This window comes from Bombina bombina, chromosome 7 (assembly GCF_027579735.1).
Source record: "Bombina bombina isolate aBomBom1 chromosome 7, aBomBom1.pri, whole genome shotgun sequence".
Taxonomy (NCBI): Eukaryota; Metazoa; Chordata; class Amphibia; order Anura; family Bombinatoridae; genus Bombina; species Bombina bombina.
This window is the reverse complement of record NC_069505.1, coordinates 512,957,267-512,977,356: the sequence shown is the minus strand read 5'-3', so window position 1 is coordinate 512,977,356 and position 20,090 is coordinate 512,957,267. Positions and strand designations below refer to the sequence as shown.

The following is a 20,090-nucleotide window of genomic DNA, read 5'->3' as shown; positions in this document are numbered from 1 at the left end:
TTGGACCTTCAAACTAGCTTATGTGTTCCCGCCGTTTCCTCTCATCCCCAGGCTGGTAGCCAGGATCAATCAGGAGAGGGCGTCGGTGTTCTTGATAGCTCCTGCGTGGCCACGCAGGACTTGGTACGCAGATCTGGTGAATATGTCATCGGCTCCTCCTTGGAAGCTACCTTTGAGACGAGACCTTCTTGTTCAGGGTCCGTTCGAACATCCGAATCTGGTTTCACTCCAGCTGACTGCTTGGAGATTGAACGCTTGATCTTATCGAAGCGAGGATTCTCAGATTCTGTTATCGATACTCTTGTTCAGGCCAGAAAGCCTGTAACTAGAAAGATTTACCACAAAATTTGGAAAAAATATATCTGTTGGTGTGAATCTAAAGGATTCCCTTGGGACAAGGTTAAGATTCCTAGGATTCTATCCTTCCTTCAAGAAGGATTGGAAAAAGGATTATCTGCAAGTTCCCTGAAGGGACAGATTTCTGCCTTGTCTGTGTTACTTCACAAAAAGCTGGCCGCTGTGCCAGATGTTCAAGCCTTTGTTCAGGCTCTGGTTAGAATTAAGCCTGTTTACAAACCTTTGACTCCTCCTTGGAGTCTCAATTTAGTTCTTTCAGTTCTTCAGGGGGTTCCGTTTGAACCCTTGCATTCCGTTGATATTAAGTTATTATCTTGGAAAGTTTTGTTTTTAGTTGCAATTTCTTCTGCTAGAAGAGTTTCAGAATTATCTGCTCTGCAGTGTTCTCCTCCTTATCTGGTGTTCCATGCAGATAAGGTGGTTTTACGTACTAAACCTGGTTTTCTTCCAAAAGTTGTTTCTAACAAAAACATTAACCAGGAGATTATCGTACCTTCTCTGTGTCCGAAACCAGTTTCAAAGAAGGAACGTTTGTTGCACAATTTGGATGTTGTTCGCGCTCTAAAATTCTATTTAGATGCTACAAAGGATTTTAGACAAACATCTTCCTTGTTTGTTGTTTATTCCGGTAAAAGGAGAGGTCAAAAAGCAACTTCTACCTCTCTCTCTTTTTGGATTAAAAGCATCATCAGATTGGCTTACGAGACTGCCGGACGGCAGCCTCCCGAAAGAATCACAGCTCATTCCACTAGGGCTGTGGCTTCCACATGGGCCTTCAAGAACGAGGCTTCTGTTGATCAGATATGTAGGGCAGCGACTTGGTCTTCACTGCACACTTTTACCAAATTTTACAAGTTTGATACTTTTGCTTCTTCTGAGGCTATTTTCGGGAGAAAGGTTTTGCAAGCCGTGGTGCCTTCCATTTAGGTGACCTGATTTGCTCCCTCCCTTCATCCGTGTCCTAAAGCTTTGGTATTGGTTCCCACAAGTAAGGATGACGCCGTGGACCGGACACACCTATGTTGGAGAAAACAGAATTTATGTTTACCTGATAAATTACTTTCTCCAACGGTGTGTCCGGTCCACGGCCCGCCCTGGTTTTTTTAATCAGGTCTGATAATTTATTTTCTTTAACTACAGTCACCACGGTACCATATGGTTTCTCCTATGCAAATATTCCTCCTTAACGTCGGTCGAATGACTGGGGTAGGCGGAGCCTAGGAGGGATCATGTGACCAGCTTTGCTGGGCTCTTTGCCATTTCCTGTTGGGGAAGAGAATATCCCACAAGTAAGGATGACGCCGTGGACCGGACACACCGTTGGAGAAAGTAATTTATCAGGTAAACATAAATTCTGTTTTTTCTATTACATATTGCAAGATGTCTCCGTTTGTCCCTGAGTCAGAAGCCACTTCTGGAAAAATGCTTAACTGAGTTTCAGTTCTACCAAAGCTAAGTTCATTTATTTTAAATGTTATAAATGTTTATCTCTAGCTATGGTTTGTAATAAGTTATTATGATATACTTTTACATGCATATTCCATTAGTATTTATGCTTTATACATTTCCATTCTTAAGTGCAAGAAATGTTTAGAAGATTTATAAGAAATATTTTTTCTGATTAAGGCTATGTCTGACTTCGTGCCTTCTAATACGATTTTTAGGTCTTTTTCACTTCTTTTTTAATTATTGAAGTTTCAAATGACCAACAACATACTGATTGATCCTTCTCTGATGATGTTTTTTTCTCTTTCAGAAATTCTCTTCATCAGATATTGACACTAACAAATCTACTTTTTTATATAATTATTTTATTATTAAAGTACATTTGTTCTTTGTTGAAGAGGTGTTGGTTATTTTGGATATTAAGGTAACTAGTTCTTTAAGACTAGCTGACACTATTTCTGCCTTTTTATTTCTTCTGTGATTTCAGAGGTTTTCTTTCCAAGTCCCCATACTAGGGAATGGAATAGGCTGAGAATTGTCTTTTATTTTTAAACTATATTCTTTGTCAGCAGTTAAATTCAATTTGGAGGGTTCTCCAATTTATTGGAGCTATCTCTACTCCTACTAATTATGCTATTGTTTTTATAACAAAATAGTATTTATTTTCCTTTATATAGTTGTATCTTATTTTTGGAAAATTATTTAGTTTCAGGTACTTTTCTTGGTCCTGTGATATTGCAATTGCTTCATTTTTTCTGTTTACTTTAAGATCAAGTATCAGATCATGATTTATTTTAGCATTGTTAAGGGACAACATTTACTAGACTAGGTGCCTTTGCATTTGTCTTGTTGTTTTGCATTTTGCAAGTCCTCTGTTTTGACTGGTCCTTTAAACTGGACTATCATGCTAATGATTTCATTTGTGTCTTCATTTTATTGAATATATTCGCAAATGAGGGTTAATCTATGTCTTTAGCTATTTTAGCTAGAAGAATTCTGTGATTTTTAAAAAAATAAATAAAAAAAATCCATATTTCTTTTGTTCTAAGATAATCAATTATAATTGGATTCAATTCTTAACTGTTACTATGGGCTTCAAGATTGAGTTCTAAGACTAAAACTTTAAGCTTATACTAGTTTGGTTGTTCTTATTAAGGAACGAATCCTGAGTTCTTTCCCAAGTAACATGTTTTTAATTGGGGTTCGAAATTAGCTCCCTAATGTTGCGATGCACATGCCGTATTCCAGCTTGGCTGGTAAGGGGCAGGTTAAGACTTCTTTGAAATTTATTTGGTTCTATTTTGTCCAAATTTCTTTGATTTTATTCCAGTAAGGCTAACACTTTCTTTCAGTGTGTTTCTGTCCTATATATTTTGGATACTGTTGAGGCATGGCTGGGTACCCATGGGGTTCAAGCGCTGCTCAGACCTGGAATCTTCTGGGGTTTTTATTCCAGTTCCTTTTCTAGGAACTGGGTTTTGGAGTTTTATTCAAACTATTTTGCCTTTTTGTGGTCATTGATAGCATTATTTGTTTTCTTTAGATACAATAAATGCGTATTCTTCATTTTTCTGTTTTCATTCAGATTATTTCCTGAGGATGCGGATTCTCATATGTTTCACTTGCTCTTCAGGACATAGTTAGAGGATCTTTTTTCAAAAGCTCTTAATTCCTCACGCAAGGGTCACCTTTTTTTTAAGGTTTCCAGATGGTTTATGTCACTATCTTTGTCTCTATCAGACAAGGGACAATTTGTATTGGGTTCCGTCTGTCGGTACCTTTAGTCTCTATTATTTCCTTCAGTTGCTATATATGCATAGAAGTTTTAACAGCATTGGATTCAATTCCCTTTGCTCATTTTCAATGGAAAGATCCTTTCCAGCTTTTTATGAGTGTTGTTTCTTCAAGAACATGGTTGGAGGATCAATTAACCAATCAGTTTGTTGATTCCTCAGACAAGAGTAACCTTTTTTAGATTTCCGGATAGATTCAGTGTCCATGACTCTGTCTCTGTTGGTCAGGAGACGTCTGAAATTGGTTTCAGCTTATCGAAACCTTCAGTCTCAATCATTCCCTTCGGTAGCCTTATGCATGGAAATTCTAGGTTCTTATGACTGCTGCATTGGACGTGTTCCCCTTTGCTCATTTTCACATGCAACCTCTTCAGCTCTGTATGCTGAACCAGTGGTGCCGGGATTATACAAAGATTTATAATATCTTTAAAACTGATTGTTCGACACCCTCTGACGTGGTACAGACCACCATCGTTTAGTTCAGGGGGCTTCTTTTTTTCTTCCAACCTGGACTGTGATCTCAACAGGTGCAAGTCTGACAGGTTGGGGAGCTGTATGGGGTTTCTGACAGCACAAGGGGTTTGGGAAATCTCAGGAGGTGAGATTACCAATCAATATTTTGGAACTCCGTGCAATTTTCAGAAGCTCTTCAGTCATGGCCTCTTCTAAAGAGAGAATCGTTCATTTGTTTTCAGACAAACAATGTCACAACTGTGGCATATGTCAATCATCAAGGAGGGACTCACAGTCCTCTGGCTATGAAAGAAGTATCTCGAATACTGGTATGGGCGGAATCCAGCTCCTGTCTAATCTCTGCGGTTCATATCCCAGGTATTGACAATTGGAAAGCGGATTATCTCAGTCGCCAAACGTTACATCCGGGCGAATGGTCTCTTCACCCAGAGGTGTTTCTTTAGATTGTTCAAATGTGGGGACTTACAGAAATAGATCTGATGGCTTCTCATCTAAACAAGAAACTTCCCAGGTATCTGTCCAGATCCAGGGATCCTCAGGCGGAAGCAGTGGATGCATTGTCACTTCCTTGGAAGTATCATCCTGCCTATATCTTTCCGCCTCTAGTTCTTCTTCCAAGAGTAATCTCCAAGATTCTGAAGGAATGCTCGTTTTTTCTGCTGGTGGCTCCAGCATGGTCTCACAGGTTTTGGTATACGGATCTTGTCCGCATGGCTTCTTGCCAACCGTGGACTCTTCCTTTAAGACCAGTCCTTCTGTCACAAGGTCCTTTTTTACCATCAGGATCTCAAATCCTTAAATTTAAAGGTATGGAGATTGAACGCTTGATTCTTAGTCAAAGAGGTTTCTCTGACTCTGTGATTAATACTATGTTACAGGCTCGTAGATCTGTATCTAGGAAGATATATTATCGAGTCTGGAAGACTTACATTTCTTGGTGTCTTTCTCATCATTTTTCCTGGCATTCTTTTAGAATTCCGAGAATTTTTCAGTTTCTTCAGGATGGTTTGGATAAAGGTTTGTCTGCAAGTTCCTTGAAAGGACAAATCTCTGCTCTTTCTGTTCTTTTTCACAGAAGGATTGCTATTCTTCCTGATATTCATTGTTTTGTAGAAGCTTTGGTTCATATAAAACCTGTTATTAAGTCAATTTCTCCAACATAGGTGTGTCCGGTCCACGGCGTCATCCTTTCTTGTGGGATATTCTCTTCCCCAACAGGAAATGGCAAAGAGCCCAGCAAAGCTGGTCATATGATCCCTCCTAGGCTCCGCCTACCCCAGTCATTCTCTTTGCCGTTGCACAGGCAACATCTCCACGGAGATGGCTAAGAGTTTTTTGGTGTTTAAATGTAGTTTTTATTCTTCAATCAAGTGTTTGTTATTTTAAAATAGTGCTGGTATGTACTATTTACTCTGAAACAGAAAAGAGAAGAAGATTTCTGTTTGTAAGAGGAAGATGATTTTAGCAAACGTTACTAAAATCGATTGCTGTTTCCACACAGGACTGTTGAGATGAAGTAACTTCAGTTGGGGGAAGCAGTTGGCAGACTTTTCTGCCTGAGGTATGACTGGCCACATTTCTAACACGACTTGGTAATGCTGGAAGGCTGTCATTTTCCCTATGGGGACCGGTAAGCCATTTTCTTAGATTAAGTAAAAGAATAAAGGCTTTATAAGGGCTTAAAAAAAAACTGGTAGACATTTTTCTGGGCTAAAACAATTACTTTGCTAAGCATATTTGACAGATTATAGCTCTTTATAGTTATTATAATCTTGGGGGTTGTTGTTAAAAAACGGCAGGCACTGTATGGACACTTTTTTCAGATGGGGGCCTTCTCTAGTCATAGGCAGAGCCTCATTTTCGCGCCACTAATGCGCAGTTGTTTTTGGAAGGCAAGGCATGCAGATGCATGTGTGAGGAGCTAAGATCCACTGAAAAAGCTTATAGAAGGCGTCATTTGGTATCGTATTCCCCTCTGGGCTTGGTTGGGTCTCAGCAAAGCAGATTCCTGGGACTGTATAGGGGTTAAATGTAAAAACGGCTCCGGTTCCGTTATTTTAAGGGTTAAAGCTTTCAAATTTGGTGTGCAATACTTTTAAGGCTTTAAGACACTGTGGTGAAATTTTGGTGAATTTTGAACAATTGCTTCATACTTTTTCGCATATTCAGTAATAAAGTGTGTTCTGTTTAAAATTTAAAGTGACAGTAACGGTTTTATTTTAAAACGTTTTTTGTGCTTTGTTGACAAGTTTAAGCCTGTTTAACATGTCTGAACCATCAGATAAACGATGTTCTATATGTATGAAAGCCAATGTGTCTCCCCATTTAAATATATGTGATAATTGTGACATGGTGTCCAAACAAAGTAGGGACAATGATGCCACAGATAATAATAGTGCCCAAGATGATTCTTCAGATGAGGGGAGTAAGCATGGTACTGCATCACCCCCTTCTGTGTCTACCCCAGTTTTGCCCACACAAGAGGCCCCTAGTACATCTAGTGCGCCAATACTTATTACTATGCAACAATTAACGGCTGTTATGGATAATTCTATTGCAAATATTTTATCTAAAATGCCTACTTATCAAAGAAAGCGCGATTGCTCTGTTTTAAACACTGAAGAGCAAGAGGACGCTGATGATAACGTTTCTGACATACCCTCACACCAATCTGAAGGGGCCAGGAGGGAGGTTTTGTCTGAGGGAGAAATTTCAGATTCAGGAAAAATTTCTCAACAAGCTGAACCTGATGTTGTAACATTTAAATTTAAATTAGAACATCTCCGCGCACTGCTTAAGGAGGTATTATCTACTCTGGATGATTGTGACAATTTGGTCATTCCAGAGAAATTATGTAAGATGGACAAGTTCCTAGAGGTTCCGGTGCCCCCCGATGTTTTTCCTATACCCAAGCGGGTGGCGGACATAGTAAACAAGGAATGGGAAAGGCCCGGCATACCTTTTGTTCCTCCCCCTATATTTAAGAAATTATTTCCTATAGTCGACCCCAGAAAGGACTTATGGCAGACAGTCCCTAAGGTCGAGGGGGCGGTCTCTACTCTAAACAAACGCACTACTATGCCCTTAGAAGATAGTTGTGCTTTTAAAGATCCTATGGATAAAAAATTAGAGGGTTTGCTTAAAAAAATGTTTGTTCAGCAAGGTTACCTTCTTCAACCAATTTCATGCATTGTTCCTGTCACTACGGCAGCGTGTTTCTGGTTCGAAGAACTAGAAAAGTCGCTCAATAAAGAATCTTCGTATGAGGAGGTTATGGACAGAGTTCATGCACTTAAATTGGCTAACTCTTTTATTCTAGATGCCGCTTTGCAATTAGCGAGATTAGCGGCGAAAAATTCAGGATTTGCTATCGTGGCGAGCAGAGCGCTCTGGCTAAAGTCTTGGTCAGCGGATGTGTCTTCCAAGACAAAATTGCTTAACATCCCTTTCAAGGGCAAAACACTGTTTGGTCCTGATTTGAAAGAGATTATTTCAGACATCACCGGAGGAAAGGGCCACGCCCTTCCTCAGGATAGGTCTTTTAAGGCTAGAAATAAGCCTAATTTTCGTCCCTTTCGCAGAAACGGACCAGCCTCTTCTTCTACATCCTCTAAGCAAGAGGGTAATACTTCTCAACCCAAACCAGCCTGGAGACCGATGCAAGGCTGGAACAAGGGTAAGCAGGCCAAGAAGCCTGCCACTGCTACCAAAACAGCATGAAGGGATGGCCTCCGATCCGGGATCGGATCTGGTGGGGGGCAGACTTTCTCTCTTTGCTCAGGCCTGGGCAAGAGATGTTCAGGATCCTTGGGCACTAGAAATAGTTTCTCAAGGTTATCTCCTGGAATTCAAGGAACTACCCCCAAGGGGAAGGTTCCACAGGTCTCAATTATCTTCAAACCAAATAAAAAGACAGGCATTCTTACATTGTGTAGAAGACCTGTTAAAGATGGGAGTAATTCATCCAGTTCCAATAAGAGAACAAGGGATGGGGTTTTACTCCAACCTGTTCATAGTTCCCAAAAAAGAGGGAACATTCAGACCAATTCTAGATCTCAAGATCCTAAACAAATTTCTCAGGGTTCCATCGTTCAAAATGGAAACCATTCGAACGATCCTTCCTACCATCCAGGAAGGTCAATTTATGACCACGGTGGATTTAAAGGATGCGTACCTCCATATTCCTATCCACAAGGAACATCATCAGTTCCTAAGGTTCGCTTTTCTGGACAAGCATTTCCAGTTTGTGGCACTTCCATTCGGATTAGCCACTGCTCCGAGAATTTTCACAAAGGTACTAGGGTCCCTTCTAGCGGTTCTAAGACCAAGGGGCATTGCAGTAGTACCGTACTTGGACGACATCCTGATTCAAGCGTCGTCTCTGTCAAAAGCAAAGGCTCATACGGACATCGTTCTAGCCTTTCTCAGATCTCACGGATGGAAAGTGAACATAGAAAAAAGTTCTCTTTCCCCGTCAACAAGAGTTCCCTTCTTGGGAACAATAATAGACTCCTTAGAAATGAGGATTTTTCTGACAGAGGTCAGAAAATCAAAACTTCTAAGCTCTTGTCAAGTTCTTCATTCTGTTCTTCGTCCTTCCATAGCGCAGTGCATGGAAGTAATAGGATTGATGGTTGCAGCAATGGACATAGTTCCTTTTGCACGAATTCATCTAAGACCATTACAACTGTGCATGCTCAGACAGTGGAATGGGGATTATACAGTCTTGTCTCCGACGATTCAAGTAGATCAAAGGACCAGAGATTCACTCCGTTGGTGGCTAATCCTGGACAACCTGTCACAGGGAATGAGCTTCCGCAGACCAGAGTGGGTCATTGTCACGACCGACGCCAGTCTGGTGGGCTGGGGCGCGGTCTTGGAACCCCTGAAAGCTCAGGGTCTATGGTCTCGGGAAGAATCTCTTCTCCCGATAAACATTCTGGAACTGAGAGCGATATTCAATGCTCTCAAAGCTTGGCCTCATCTAGCAAAGGCCAAATTCATAAGGTTTCAATCAGACAACATGACGACAGTTGCATATATCAACCATCAGGGGGGAACAAGGAGTTCCCTGGCGATGGAGGAAGTGACCAAGATAATTCAATGGGCGGAGGATCACTCCTGCCACTTGTCTGCAATCCACATCCCAGGAGTGGAAAATTGGGAAGCGGATTTTCTGAGTCGTCAGACATTCCATCCGGGGGAGTGGGAACTCCACCCGGAAATCTTTGCCCAAATAACTCAATTATGGGGCATTCCAGACATGGATCTGATGGCGTCTCGTCAGAACTTCAAGGTTCCTTGTTACGGGTCCAGATCCAGGGATCCCAAGGCGACTCTAGTAGATGCACTAGTAGCACCTTGGACCTTCAACCTAGCTTATGTTTTCCCACCGTTTCCTCTCATTCCCAGGCTGGTAGCCAGGATCAACCAGGAGAGGGCTTCGGTGATCTTGATAGCTCCTGCGTGGCCACGCAGGACTTGGTATGCAGACCTGGTGAATATGTCATCGGCTCCACCATGGAAGCTACCTTTGAGACAGGACCTTCTTGTTCAAGGTCCATTCGAACATCCGAATCTGGTTTCTCTCCAACTGACTGCTTGGAGATTGAACGCTTGATTTTATCAAAGCGTGGGTTTTCAGATTCTGTAATAGATACTCTGATTCAGGCTAGAAAGCCTGTAACTAGAAAAATTTACCATAAGATATGGAAAAAATATATCTGTTGGTGTGAATCTAAAGGATTCCCATGGAACAAGATAAAATTTCCTAGGATTTTATCCTTTCTACAAGAGGGTTTGGAGAAGGGATTATCTGCAAGTTCTCTGAAGGGACAGATTTCTGCGTTATCTGTTTTACTTCACAAATGGCTGGCAGCTGTGCCAGACGTTCAAGCGTTTGTTCAGGCTCTGGTTAGAATCAAGCCTGTTTACAGACCTTTGACTCCTCCCTGGAGTCTTAATCTAGTTCTTTCAGTTCTTCAAGGGGTTCCGTTTGAACCCTTACATTCCGTAGATATTAAGTTATTATCTTGGAAAGTTTTGTTTTTGGTTGCTATTTCTTCTGCTAGAAGAGTTTCTGAGTTATCTGCTCTGCAGTGTTCTCCGCCCTATCTGGTGTTCCATGCAGATAAGGTGGTTTTGCGTACTAAGCCTGGTTTTCTTCCGAAAGTTGTTTCCAACAAGAATATTAACCAGGAGATAGTTGTACCTTCTTTGTGCCCGAATCCAGTTTCAAAGAAGGAACGTTTGTTACACAATTTGGACGTAGTCCGTGCTCTAAAATTCTATTTAGAGGCCACTAAAGATTTCAGACAAACTTCTTCTTTGTTTGTTGTTTATTCTGGTAAAAGGAGAGGTCAAAAAGCAACTTCTACCTCTCTTTCTTTTTGGCTTAAAAGCATTATCCGTTTGGCTTATGAGACTGCCGGACGGCAGCCTCCTGAAAGAATCACAGCTCACTCCACTAGGGCTGTGGCTTCCACATGGGCCTTCAAGAACGAGGCTTCTGTTGACCAGATATGTAAGGCAGCGACTTGGTCTTCACTGCACACTTTTGCCAAATTTTACAAATTTGATACTTTTGCTTCTTCAGAGGCTATTTTTGGGAGAAAGGTTTTGCAAGCCGTGGTACCTTCCATTTAGGTGACCTGATTTGCTCCCTCCCTTCATCCGTGTCCTAAAGCTTTGGTATTGGTTCCCACAAGTAAGGATGACGCCGTGGACCGGACACACCTATGTTGGAGAAAACAGAATTTATGCTTACCTGATAAATTACTTTCTCCAACGGTGTGTCCGGTCCACGGCCCGCCCTGGTTTTTTTAATCAGGTCTGATGAATTATTTTCTCTAACTACAGTCACCACGGTATCATATGGTTTCTCCTATGCATATTTCCTCCTGTACGTCGGTCGAATGACTGGGGTAGGCGGAGCCTAGGAGGGATCATATGACCAGCTTTGCTGGGCTCTTTGCCATTTCCTGTTGGGGAAGAGAATATCCCACAAGAAAGGATGACGCCGTGGACCGGACACACCGTTGGAGAAAGTAATTTATCAGGTAAGCATAAATTCTGTTTTCTCCTCCTTGGAGTTTGAATTTGGTTCTGGGGGCTCTTCAAGCTCTTCCGTTTGAACCTATGCATTCACTGGACATTAAATTACTTTCTTGGAAAGTTTTGTTTTCTTTTGGCCATCTCTTCTGCTAGAAGAGTTTCTGAATTATCTGCTCTATCTTGTGAATCTCCTTTTCTGATTTTCCATCAGGATAAGGCGGTGTTGCGAACTTCTTTTAAATTTTTATCTAAGGTTGTGAATTCTAACAACATTAGTAGAGAAATTGTGGTTCTTTCATTATGTCCTAATCCTAAGAATTCTAAGGAGAGATCATTGCATTCTTTGGATGTAGTTAGAGCTTTGAAATATTATGTTGAAGCTACTAAGAATTTCCGAAAGACTTCTAGTCTATTTGTTATCTTTTCCGGTTCTAGGAAAGGTCAGAAGGCCTCTGCCATTTCTTTGGCATCTTGGTTGAAATCTTTAATTCATCATGCTTATGTCGAGTCGGGTAAATCTCCGCCTCAAAGGATTACAGCTCATTCTACTAGGTCAGTTTCTACTTCCTGGGCGTTTAGGAATGAAGCTTCGATTGATCAGATATGCAAAGCAGCAACTTGGTCTTCTTTGCATACTTTTACTAAATTCTACCATTTTGATGTGTATTCTTCTTCTGAAGCAGTTTTTGGTAGAAAAATACTTCAGGCAGCTGTTTCAGTTTGATTCTTCTGCTAATAATTTCAGTTTTCTTCATTATAAGATTTAAACTTTATTTTGGGTGTGGATTATTTTTCAGCGGAATTGGCTGTCTTTATTTTTTCCCTCCCTCTCTAGTGACTCTTGCGTGGAAGATCCACATCTTGGGTAGTCATTATCCCATACGTCACTAGCTCATGGACTCTTGCTAATTACATGAAAGAAAACATAATTTATGTAAGAACTTACCTGATAAATTAATTTCTTTCATATTAGCAAGAGTCCATGAGGCCCACCCTTTTTTGTGTGGTGGTTATGATTTTTTTGTATAAAGCACAATTATTCCAATTCCTTGTTTTTTATGCTTTCGCACTTTTTTCTTATCACCCCACTTCTTGGCTATTCGTTAAACTGATTTGTGGGTGTGGTGAGGGGTGTATTTATAGGCATTTTGAGGTTTGGGAAACTTTGCCCCTCCTGGTAGGAATGTATATCCCATACGTCACTAGCTCATGGACTCTTGCTAATATGAAAGAAATTAATTTATCAGGTAAGTTCTTACATAAATTATGTTTTTTTTTATTTACTTCTGTAATTTATCTTCATTCTTTTGAAAAGCAGGGACATATGCTTAGGAGCCAGCCCATATCTGAAGCACTGTATGGCAGCAGTTTTGCAAGAATGTTATCCATTTGTAAGAGCACTAGATGGCAGCAGTATTTCCTGCCATGCAGTACTCCAGATGAATACCTAGGTATCTGTTCAACACAGAAAATAATGGGAAAAAAGCAATTTTGATCATTAGAAATAAAATGGAAACTTTTTTTAAAATGGAATACTCTGTCTCAATCATAAAAGCACATTTTTGCATTTCATATCCCTTTTAAATACCATATGCATACCATATAATTACCATATAAATACCATATAATTACCATATGCATACCATATAATTACCATATACATACCATATAATTACCATATACATACCATATAAATACCATATACATACCATATAAATACCATATACATACCATATAATTACCATATACATACCATATAATTACCATATACATACCATATAATTACCATATACATACCATATAATTACCATATACATACCATATACATACCATATACTTACCATATACATACCATATAATTACCATATACATACCATATAATTACCATATAATTACCATATACATACCATATAATTACCATATAATTACCATATACATACCATATAATTACCATATACATACCATATAATTACCATATACATACCATATAATTACCATATATATACCATATAATTACCATATATATACCATATAATTACCATATACATACCATATAATTACCATATACATACCATATAATTACCATATATATACACCATATAATTACCATATACATACCATATAATTACCATATACATACCATATAATTACCATATACATACCATATAATTACCATATACATACCATATAATTACCATATACATACCATATAATTACATAATCAGCACTTGCATAAAAAGACAGCGATGTGATAACTCATTTTATGTCAGCAGTAGATTTTTTTTCTGACAAATTTCAAAGTTGCTTTTGACTTTTTTGTCCTCTGTACCATGTGACAGGCATCAGCCTATCACAGACTTGTATAACTATATACTGTGAACGCTTGCACATGTTCAGTAGTAGCTGATGCACAATTTGATAATGGAAGTAAATAATTTAGTTTTTTAAATGTCATGTTCTATCTGAATCATTAAAGTTTATTTTTTACTTTTGCTGACTGACATATATTGTGCATTCACAGAGCATAGCAGCATAGGCAAAAACCGAGAAAAAACAGGTCTGATAAATGTACAGAGGTATTTTTGTATAAATTAAAGGAACTTTGTGTGTACATGAAAAGTATCAAAGTTTGGGCAAGTTGTCTACACTGAATAAATACAACTACAACTTTCCCAAGGGTCATAATTTGCATAAACAAAAAGAGAGAAGGTAACAAAAATAACATAATAGTTGGTCACCACCCCAGGAGAAGCCTCTTTATGCCCAGCATGTGTGTGTTTTATAGAGAGGAACTATTCCTGGTAGAGCACTTCTGTTTCTTTAAATATGTTAATTAGGACCTTGGGGGAAGTCTTCTTAAGGATGATGGGGGACTCTAGACATGAACTCCTTGCCCAATGTGACTAGAGGGATATGGCTGCACCCCACTTAGGAGGCACACAAAAATCTGAAACTATCGTCATGTTCCTCATTCAGAGGAGGATTGCCTGATATTTAGGGGCAACACCATCCTTTTTAGGCATGTTCTCTGTAAAAAGCACAATTGGGCTAAAAGTGGCTGCTCCCAGGTGGTGACCCGCCAAAGAATAAAATACTGGGCATTATTCGATCCTGGTTAAGCGCTTCTCTTTCTGTAAATATGTAGTTGTTCACCCCCTATTTTTTATAGGGAACATCTTCAGGGCAGCAAAGAAGCAGCTGGACAGTTTCCTAAACTTAAATAAAGTTAAAGTAGTATGTAGTGCTACTACTACAAGCCAGTAACAGCAACAACAAAAAAACTTTTTTTATGGGGTCAGGATTGTCCATGAACAAAAGGTAGGCTTGCATTAATTTTAGCATTTGTCCAAAGACAAATTCACAATACTAGTGATAAATATGATACTCCGTTGTTACCAAACCAAGCACTCTATTTTTTATCTAAATCATCTTTTCTAGATTGGTAAACTCAAGCTGATTGTAGCCACTATACTTGTTATGATACCCCAGGCTAAAATGATTTATTGTATGTTATTTCAGATATTAGTTTATTATTTCTGAAACATAGTTTTGCCATTGATAGATTTGTTGCTGGAGGGAAGAGCCATCTATTCTGCAGTAATTGTGGCCTATATCGAATAGGATCAGTATCCAGTAGGGAATCTCCAGCAATGTTCAGCACCACGCCAGTGGACAGGGTTTGTAAAGCAGACATGTAGGTCTCAGTGTAGCAGAATCCTTCAGTGATATTAGCTCAGACAGACAAAGTAATCTCTCATTTATACCCATGATACAGCCAAAACTTTATGGGAGGTCTGTTTTATTGAGGGAACTGTAGGGGTATAAATAGCATTACCTTGCTCTTGTAATAAAACCACAAACATTATCCTTTCTAAAATATATGGATCAATTAACAGCGAGGAAATCAGGAACTGTAGTGTAACCAATTGCATCTTGATGGTAAGCCAGTCAATAGAAGAAAGGCAAATGTGACAAGTCTGGTTATAAACTCAAGTTTTATATACAGGAACCAATCAAATTAATACCTGCCAGCCAATTAGCTTCAATCACAGTCTAAGTTTTAATATTGAGTTTCCCTGGCTCTAGCTTCTTATTAACCCATTATCAATACACATAGAGCCAGGGGATTTAGCAAGCCTAATGGGTGTCACTGCTGCAGTGGAGTTGCAGCTCCTACCTTCTCATAGAAATGTGTTTTGTTTTTATATTCATGTTAATTATTTAGAAATTGGGCATTTGTAACAATAAATAACTCTTTTTTTTTTTTTTTTTTTTTAATTCTATACAGATAGCAACTTGAGCTGGGATGTTCCTAGTCAAGTCCAAAGTAAAGATGCTTATTTCAATCACTTTGAAGTTCGCAGAATTCATCTGGGAAATAATTCATTATCATCTTCTGAATGTGGGGAAGAATTCACCAAGGAATCTAATCTTAGTGCACAGAAAAAAAATCATACAGGAAACCAAGAATTTTCATGTTCTGAATGTGGGAAATGTTTTACCCGTCAATCAAGTCTAATGCTTCATCAGAAAATTCATACAGGAGAAAAAGAATTTTCATGTTCTGATTGTGGAAAATGTTTTACCCAGAAAACAACTCTTGTTAGACATCAGAAAATTCATACGGGAGATAAAGCTTTTTCATGTTCTGAATGTGGGAAATGTTTTATCCAGAAAACAAGTCTTGTTAAACATCAGAAAATTCATGAAGGAGAAAAGGTGTTTTCATGTACTGTGTGTGGGAAAAGTATTACCTGCCAATCAAATTATATAAAACATCAGAAAATTCATAATAGAGAAAAAGCATTTTCATGTTCTGAATGTGGGAAATGTTTTCATCGGAGAACACATCTTAGTATGCACCAGAAAATTCATACAGGAGAGAAAGTATTTTTATGTTCTGAATGTGGGAAATGTTTTACTCAAAAATCAAATCTTATTAGTCATCAGAAAATACATAAAGGAGAGAAATCCTATTCATGCTCTGAATGTGGGAAATGGTTTACGCAGAAATCCAATCTTAATAGCCATCAGAAAACTCATTCAGGACAGAAAGCATTTTCATGTTCTGAATGTGGGAAATGTTTTAGCGCAAAATCAAGTCTTCTTTGTCATGCAACAACTCATACGGGAGAAAAATCTTTTTCATGTTCTGAATGTGGAAAAAAGTTTACCTGGAAAACCACTCTTTATACTCACCAGAAAATTCATAGAGGAGAAAAAGTATTTTTAAGTTCTTAATGTAGAAAAACTTTTTTTTTACCAAGAAATTAAATTGTATCACTAATCAGCAACTTCATGCAATGATATGTCAGCAGTGCCATCAAATGTTTTTTTACAGATTATTAAATTAACAAATTAATGGTAAAGCACAATAAATTTAACTAGAAACAGGTAAATGGGAAAACCGTCCACATGGAGTATAATGGACAGAAAACACTTCGTAGTTACATTTTTTGCAGTCTTCCAATAGTTTAACATTTCAGAAGAATCTGAATGATGTTAGGAAATTTACACCATGTTAGCTGCAATTATGTTTCAACAGTTATACTCCACCACCTTCCTTATTTGGAGAATTAAATTAAGATATGAGTCTGAAACAGACAGGGCTTGTTATGTAATTGTATTAAAGAACCATTAATTACAGTAGAATTGTATAATCAACAAGGCCATAATAATAGCACTTATATTTATGACAAATTTCAAAATTTACTTAAATTTGCTGGCTCCCTGTATCGTGACAGACTCCTACGTATGCTCTGTGAACTCTTCTACACAGGTGCCTCAGACAACACACAATTTAATAATGGAAGTATATTGGAAAGTCTCTTAAAACGTTATGATCTCTCTGAATCATGACATTTTGACTTTACTGTCTCTTTAACAAAATCAACATTGTTTGGCTTCAGCAGAAATTATAAAATAACAAACAGTAAATTAGGTATATATCTGCAGAGTTTGACTTGTAAAAACCCTCAATGTGTATTGCAGTTGTAAGTTGTTTTACTATGTATAATTAAAGGGATAGTAAACGCCAAAAATGTTATTGTTTAAAAATATAGATAAATCCCTTTTATTTACCATTCTGCAGTTTTGCATGACCAACACTGTTATATTAATATACTTTTTACCGCTGTGATTACCTTGTATCTAAGCTTCTGCTCACAGCCTCCTTATCTCAGATCTTTTGACAGACTTGCATTTCAAGCAATTCTCTTTAATACCTTCATGTGCGTGAGCACAATGTTATCTATATTAAACACATGAACTAACAACCTCTAACTGTGAAAAACTGTCAAATGTATTCAGATAAGAGGCGGCCTTCAAGGGTTTAGAAATTAGCATATGAGCCTATCTAGGTTTAGCTTTTAACTAAGAATAACAAGAGTACTAAGCACATTTTTATTGAATCAAACATCATTCGAATTTTAAAATCATTGTCTAAAATATTACATGTCATGAGCGATGCTCAAAACTGTCACACTTGAGAGGCTGTGTTTCTGTTCCAAAGCACAGATTTTTTTTCTCCCGCCATTAAAAAAAGAAATACAATTGGAAGAACTCTCCAATTATAGGTAGGGTTAAGGCCAGAGAATATCATACATCTTTGTTTGAGGTGATCAGATACAGAGTTTCTATAGCGCTAATGGATTCAGACATACTAAATGTTTAAATATCAACAATAGTAGCTACAATTTATGATGAAAACCAGATTTTTTATTGATTATCTTTGACTTAAGGCAAAAATTTTTGGCTCTTGATTCTCCTACGGTCAAGTAATGTCTTTATTGTTGATTGTGGGCAAATAAGACTGATTGTATATACTGCTGTGTTTTACTGAATAAATTTATTTTCTTTAGAGTACTTGTTTTGGTAGTTTCACTGAGTTAAATGAGCCATTTATACGAAGTGTACCTCTACTATTCTTTTTTTTTTAATTTTTATAAATAGTTTTTTTTATTGAGGATAAACATTACAAGTATCTCATAAATAGTGTGTTACATATCAGTTTTATAGGCATCCACCCTTATACAATATTGTATATCAAGGTAAATATATATGCATTTATACATAAGTACAAAACATGAGAAACAATACATTTTCAGTACATGAAACAACAACAAAGGTTATTAACAAGAGTCATGGGAATTAAACCATGTCTAGTAATATAGGCTATATTTACCAAGATGCAGTTAGGTATAAACTCTAAAAGGCACTAAATTACTACATAATCCTAATTTTTATCTATATTTGAAAATTGAAATACCCTCCTCAAATCGATACGAACACTTTAGGGCCCCAATATATTATAAAAGTACTGTGTAAAGGATAGAGAATAGAAGCTGTTGACAAGAGGTCAACTCGCAGTCCTCATATGTAATATAAAGTGATATAAGAGCAGTCATGCTGCATATTAACCATCAACGTGAGTAAAAACATATAGGGAACCCCTGAACTCTTTTAGGTGAAATAACATTGATTGGTACGGGGAGATATGCTTTAAAGAACTACCATGACCACATCTAACCGGAATATATATTAGTATGTATAGAAGGTATAGTATGTATAAGATTATTTGCGGTAATTACGAGACAAACAGTATCTCAGATTACTATAAGTGGGTGGGAGGGTCACTAAAAAAAAAGACACAGCTCAAACAAAGCTCTAGGTCACAACACTCTTCAATGTATGTCTGAGATCTAATTATGTCGCAATGTAGCGGAGGCAAATTATTGAGTCTTGCGGGCATCCATGAACCTGGGAAAATTATATATTAAATATAAACCGTCTAGATTAACATGATAATGTACACTTAATGAACCTGGAAGCTAGATCAAGATGGTTAATTTGCTTTTAAATCGTTAATGTAACTCTATGGGGACTGGCATATAACATTACTGGGTGTAATTCTTATTGGGCACCATAACCGTTTGCAGCTACAATGTTACAGCTACTATCTATATTAAACTCTTATAAAGAGACAAACTGCTAACAAAAAGTGAAGTACTCAATGTAAGAGGTTGCAAAGAGCAGAATGCTATGTCTTTAGGCCAAGTTCCTAATGACTTTGGTTGGCTGAGGATAAACCATATAAGCAGAATGACTCTTCAAAAGTAGGAGCGCTCTCTATTTTGATAAAGCAAAAGCATAGTTGTCACACTGTCTTGGCCGCAGACAGTGCAACACCTTTAGGAGCCGTGCTTATAGTAGTGTCTATAAAATAAAAAATGTGTGTGTGATGTACACTTTCGATCCATTGATAAATTGTTTAGGCTTTAAAGACTCTACATGCAAACTTCCAATACTCGTATGTCATATATAGTACTGCCTGTGTATGAAATAATATAAAAAGCTTGTAGTTAACTATAGCCCAAAACCTTCCGAACACAGGTGTAGTAGAATAAACCCACAACAAATATTACAGGAATATAAGAGAATAACCAGACCATCGGGTATAGATATATAGTTACCAATCAGCCTATGACAGATGTATATGTGACATATTTATACTTTACTATTTAAATTGTTACAAATTGCACTCATAACATAAACAGGCTACTTTATCACTGAAATAAACATTACTGGGGGGGGGGCACTGAAGAGGAGTATTCTCAGTATGGGTGTGAAAAAAACAGAATTTATGCTTACCTGATAAATTACTTTCTCCAACGGTGTGTCCGGTCCACGGCGTCATCCATTACTTGTGGAAATATTCTCCCCCACAGGGAAAGGCAAGGAGAGCACACAGCAAGAGCTGTCCATATAGCTCCCCCTCTGGCTCCGCCCCCCAGTCATTCGACCGAAGGTTAGGAGAAAAAGGAGAAACTATAGGGTGCCGTGGTGACTGTAGTGTATAAAGAAAAAAAAAATTCAACCTGATTAGGAAAACCAGGGCAGGCCGTGGACCGGACACACCGTTGGAGAAAGTAATTTATCAGGTAAGCATAAATTCTGTTTTCTCCAACA

General features: G+C 38.1%; 1 protein-coding gene across 2 annotated transcripts in view; it reads left to right on the top strand.

Annotated features, from left to right (window-relative positions):
* Positions 1-17,987, top strand: part of LOC128666923 (oocyte zinc finger protein XlCOF6.1) — a 138,434-nt gene extending 120,447 nt beyond the window's left edge. For both annotated transcript variants that reach the window (XM_053721744.1, XM_053721743.1), the window contains one exon: positions 15,412-17,987. In XM_053721744.1, coding sequence (XP_053577719.1) covers positions 15,412-16,364 — 953 coding nt within the window. In that variant the 3' untranslated portion in view covers positions 16,365-17,987. The remainder of the gene's footprint in view (positions 1-15,411) is intronic.
* The last annotated feature ends 2,103 nt before the right edge of the window (positions 17,988-20,090 follow it).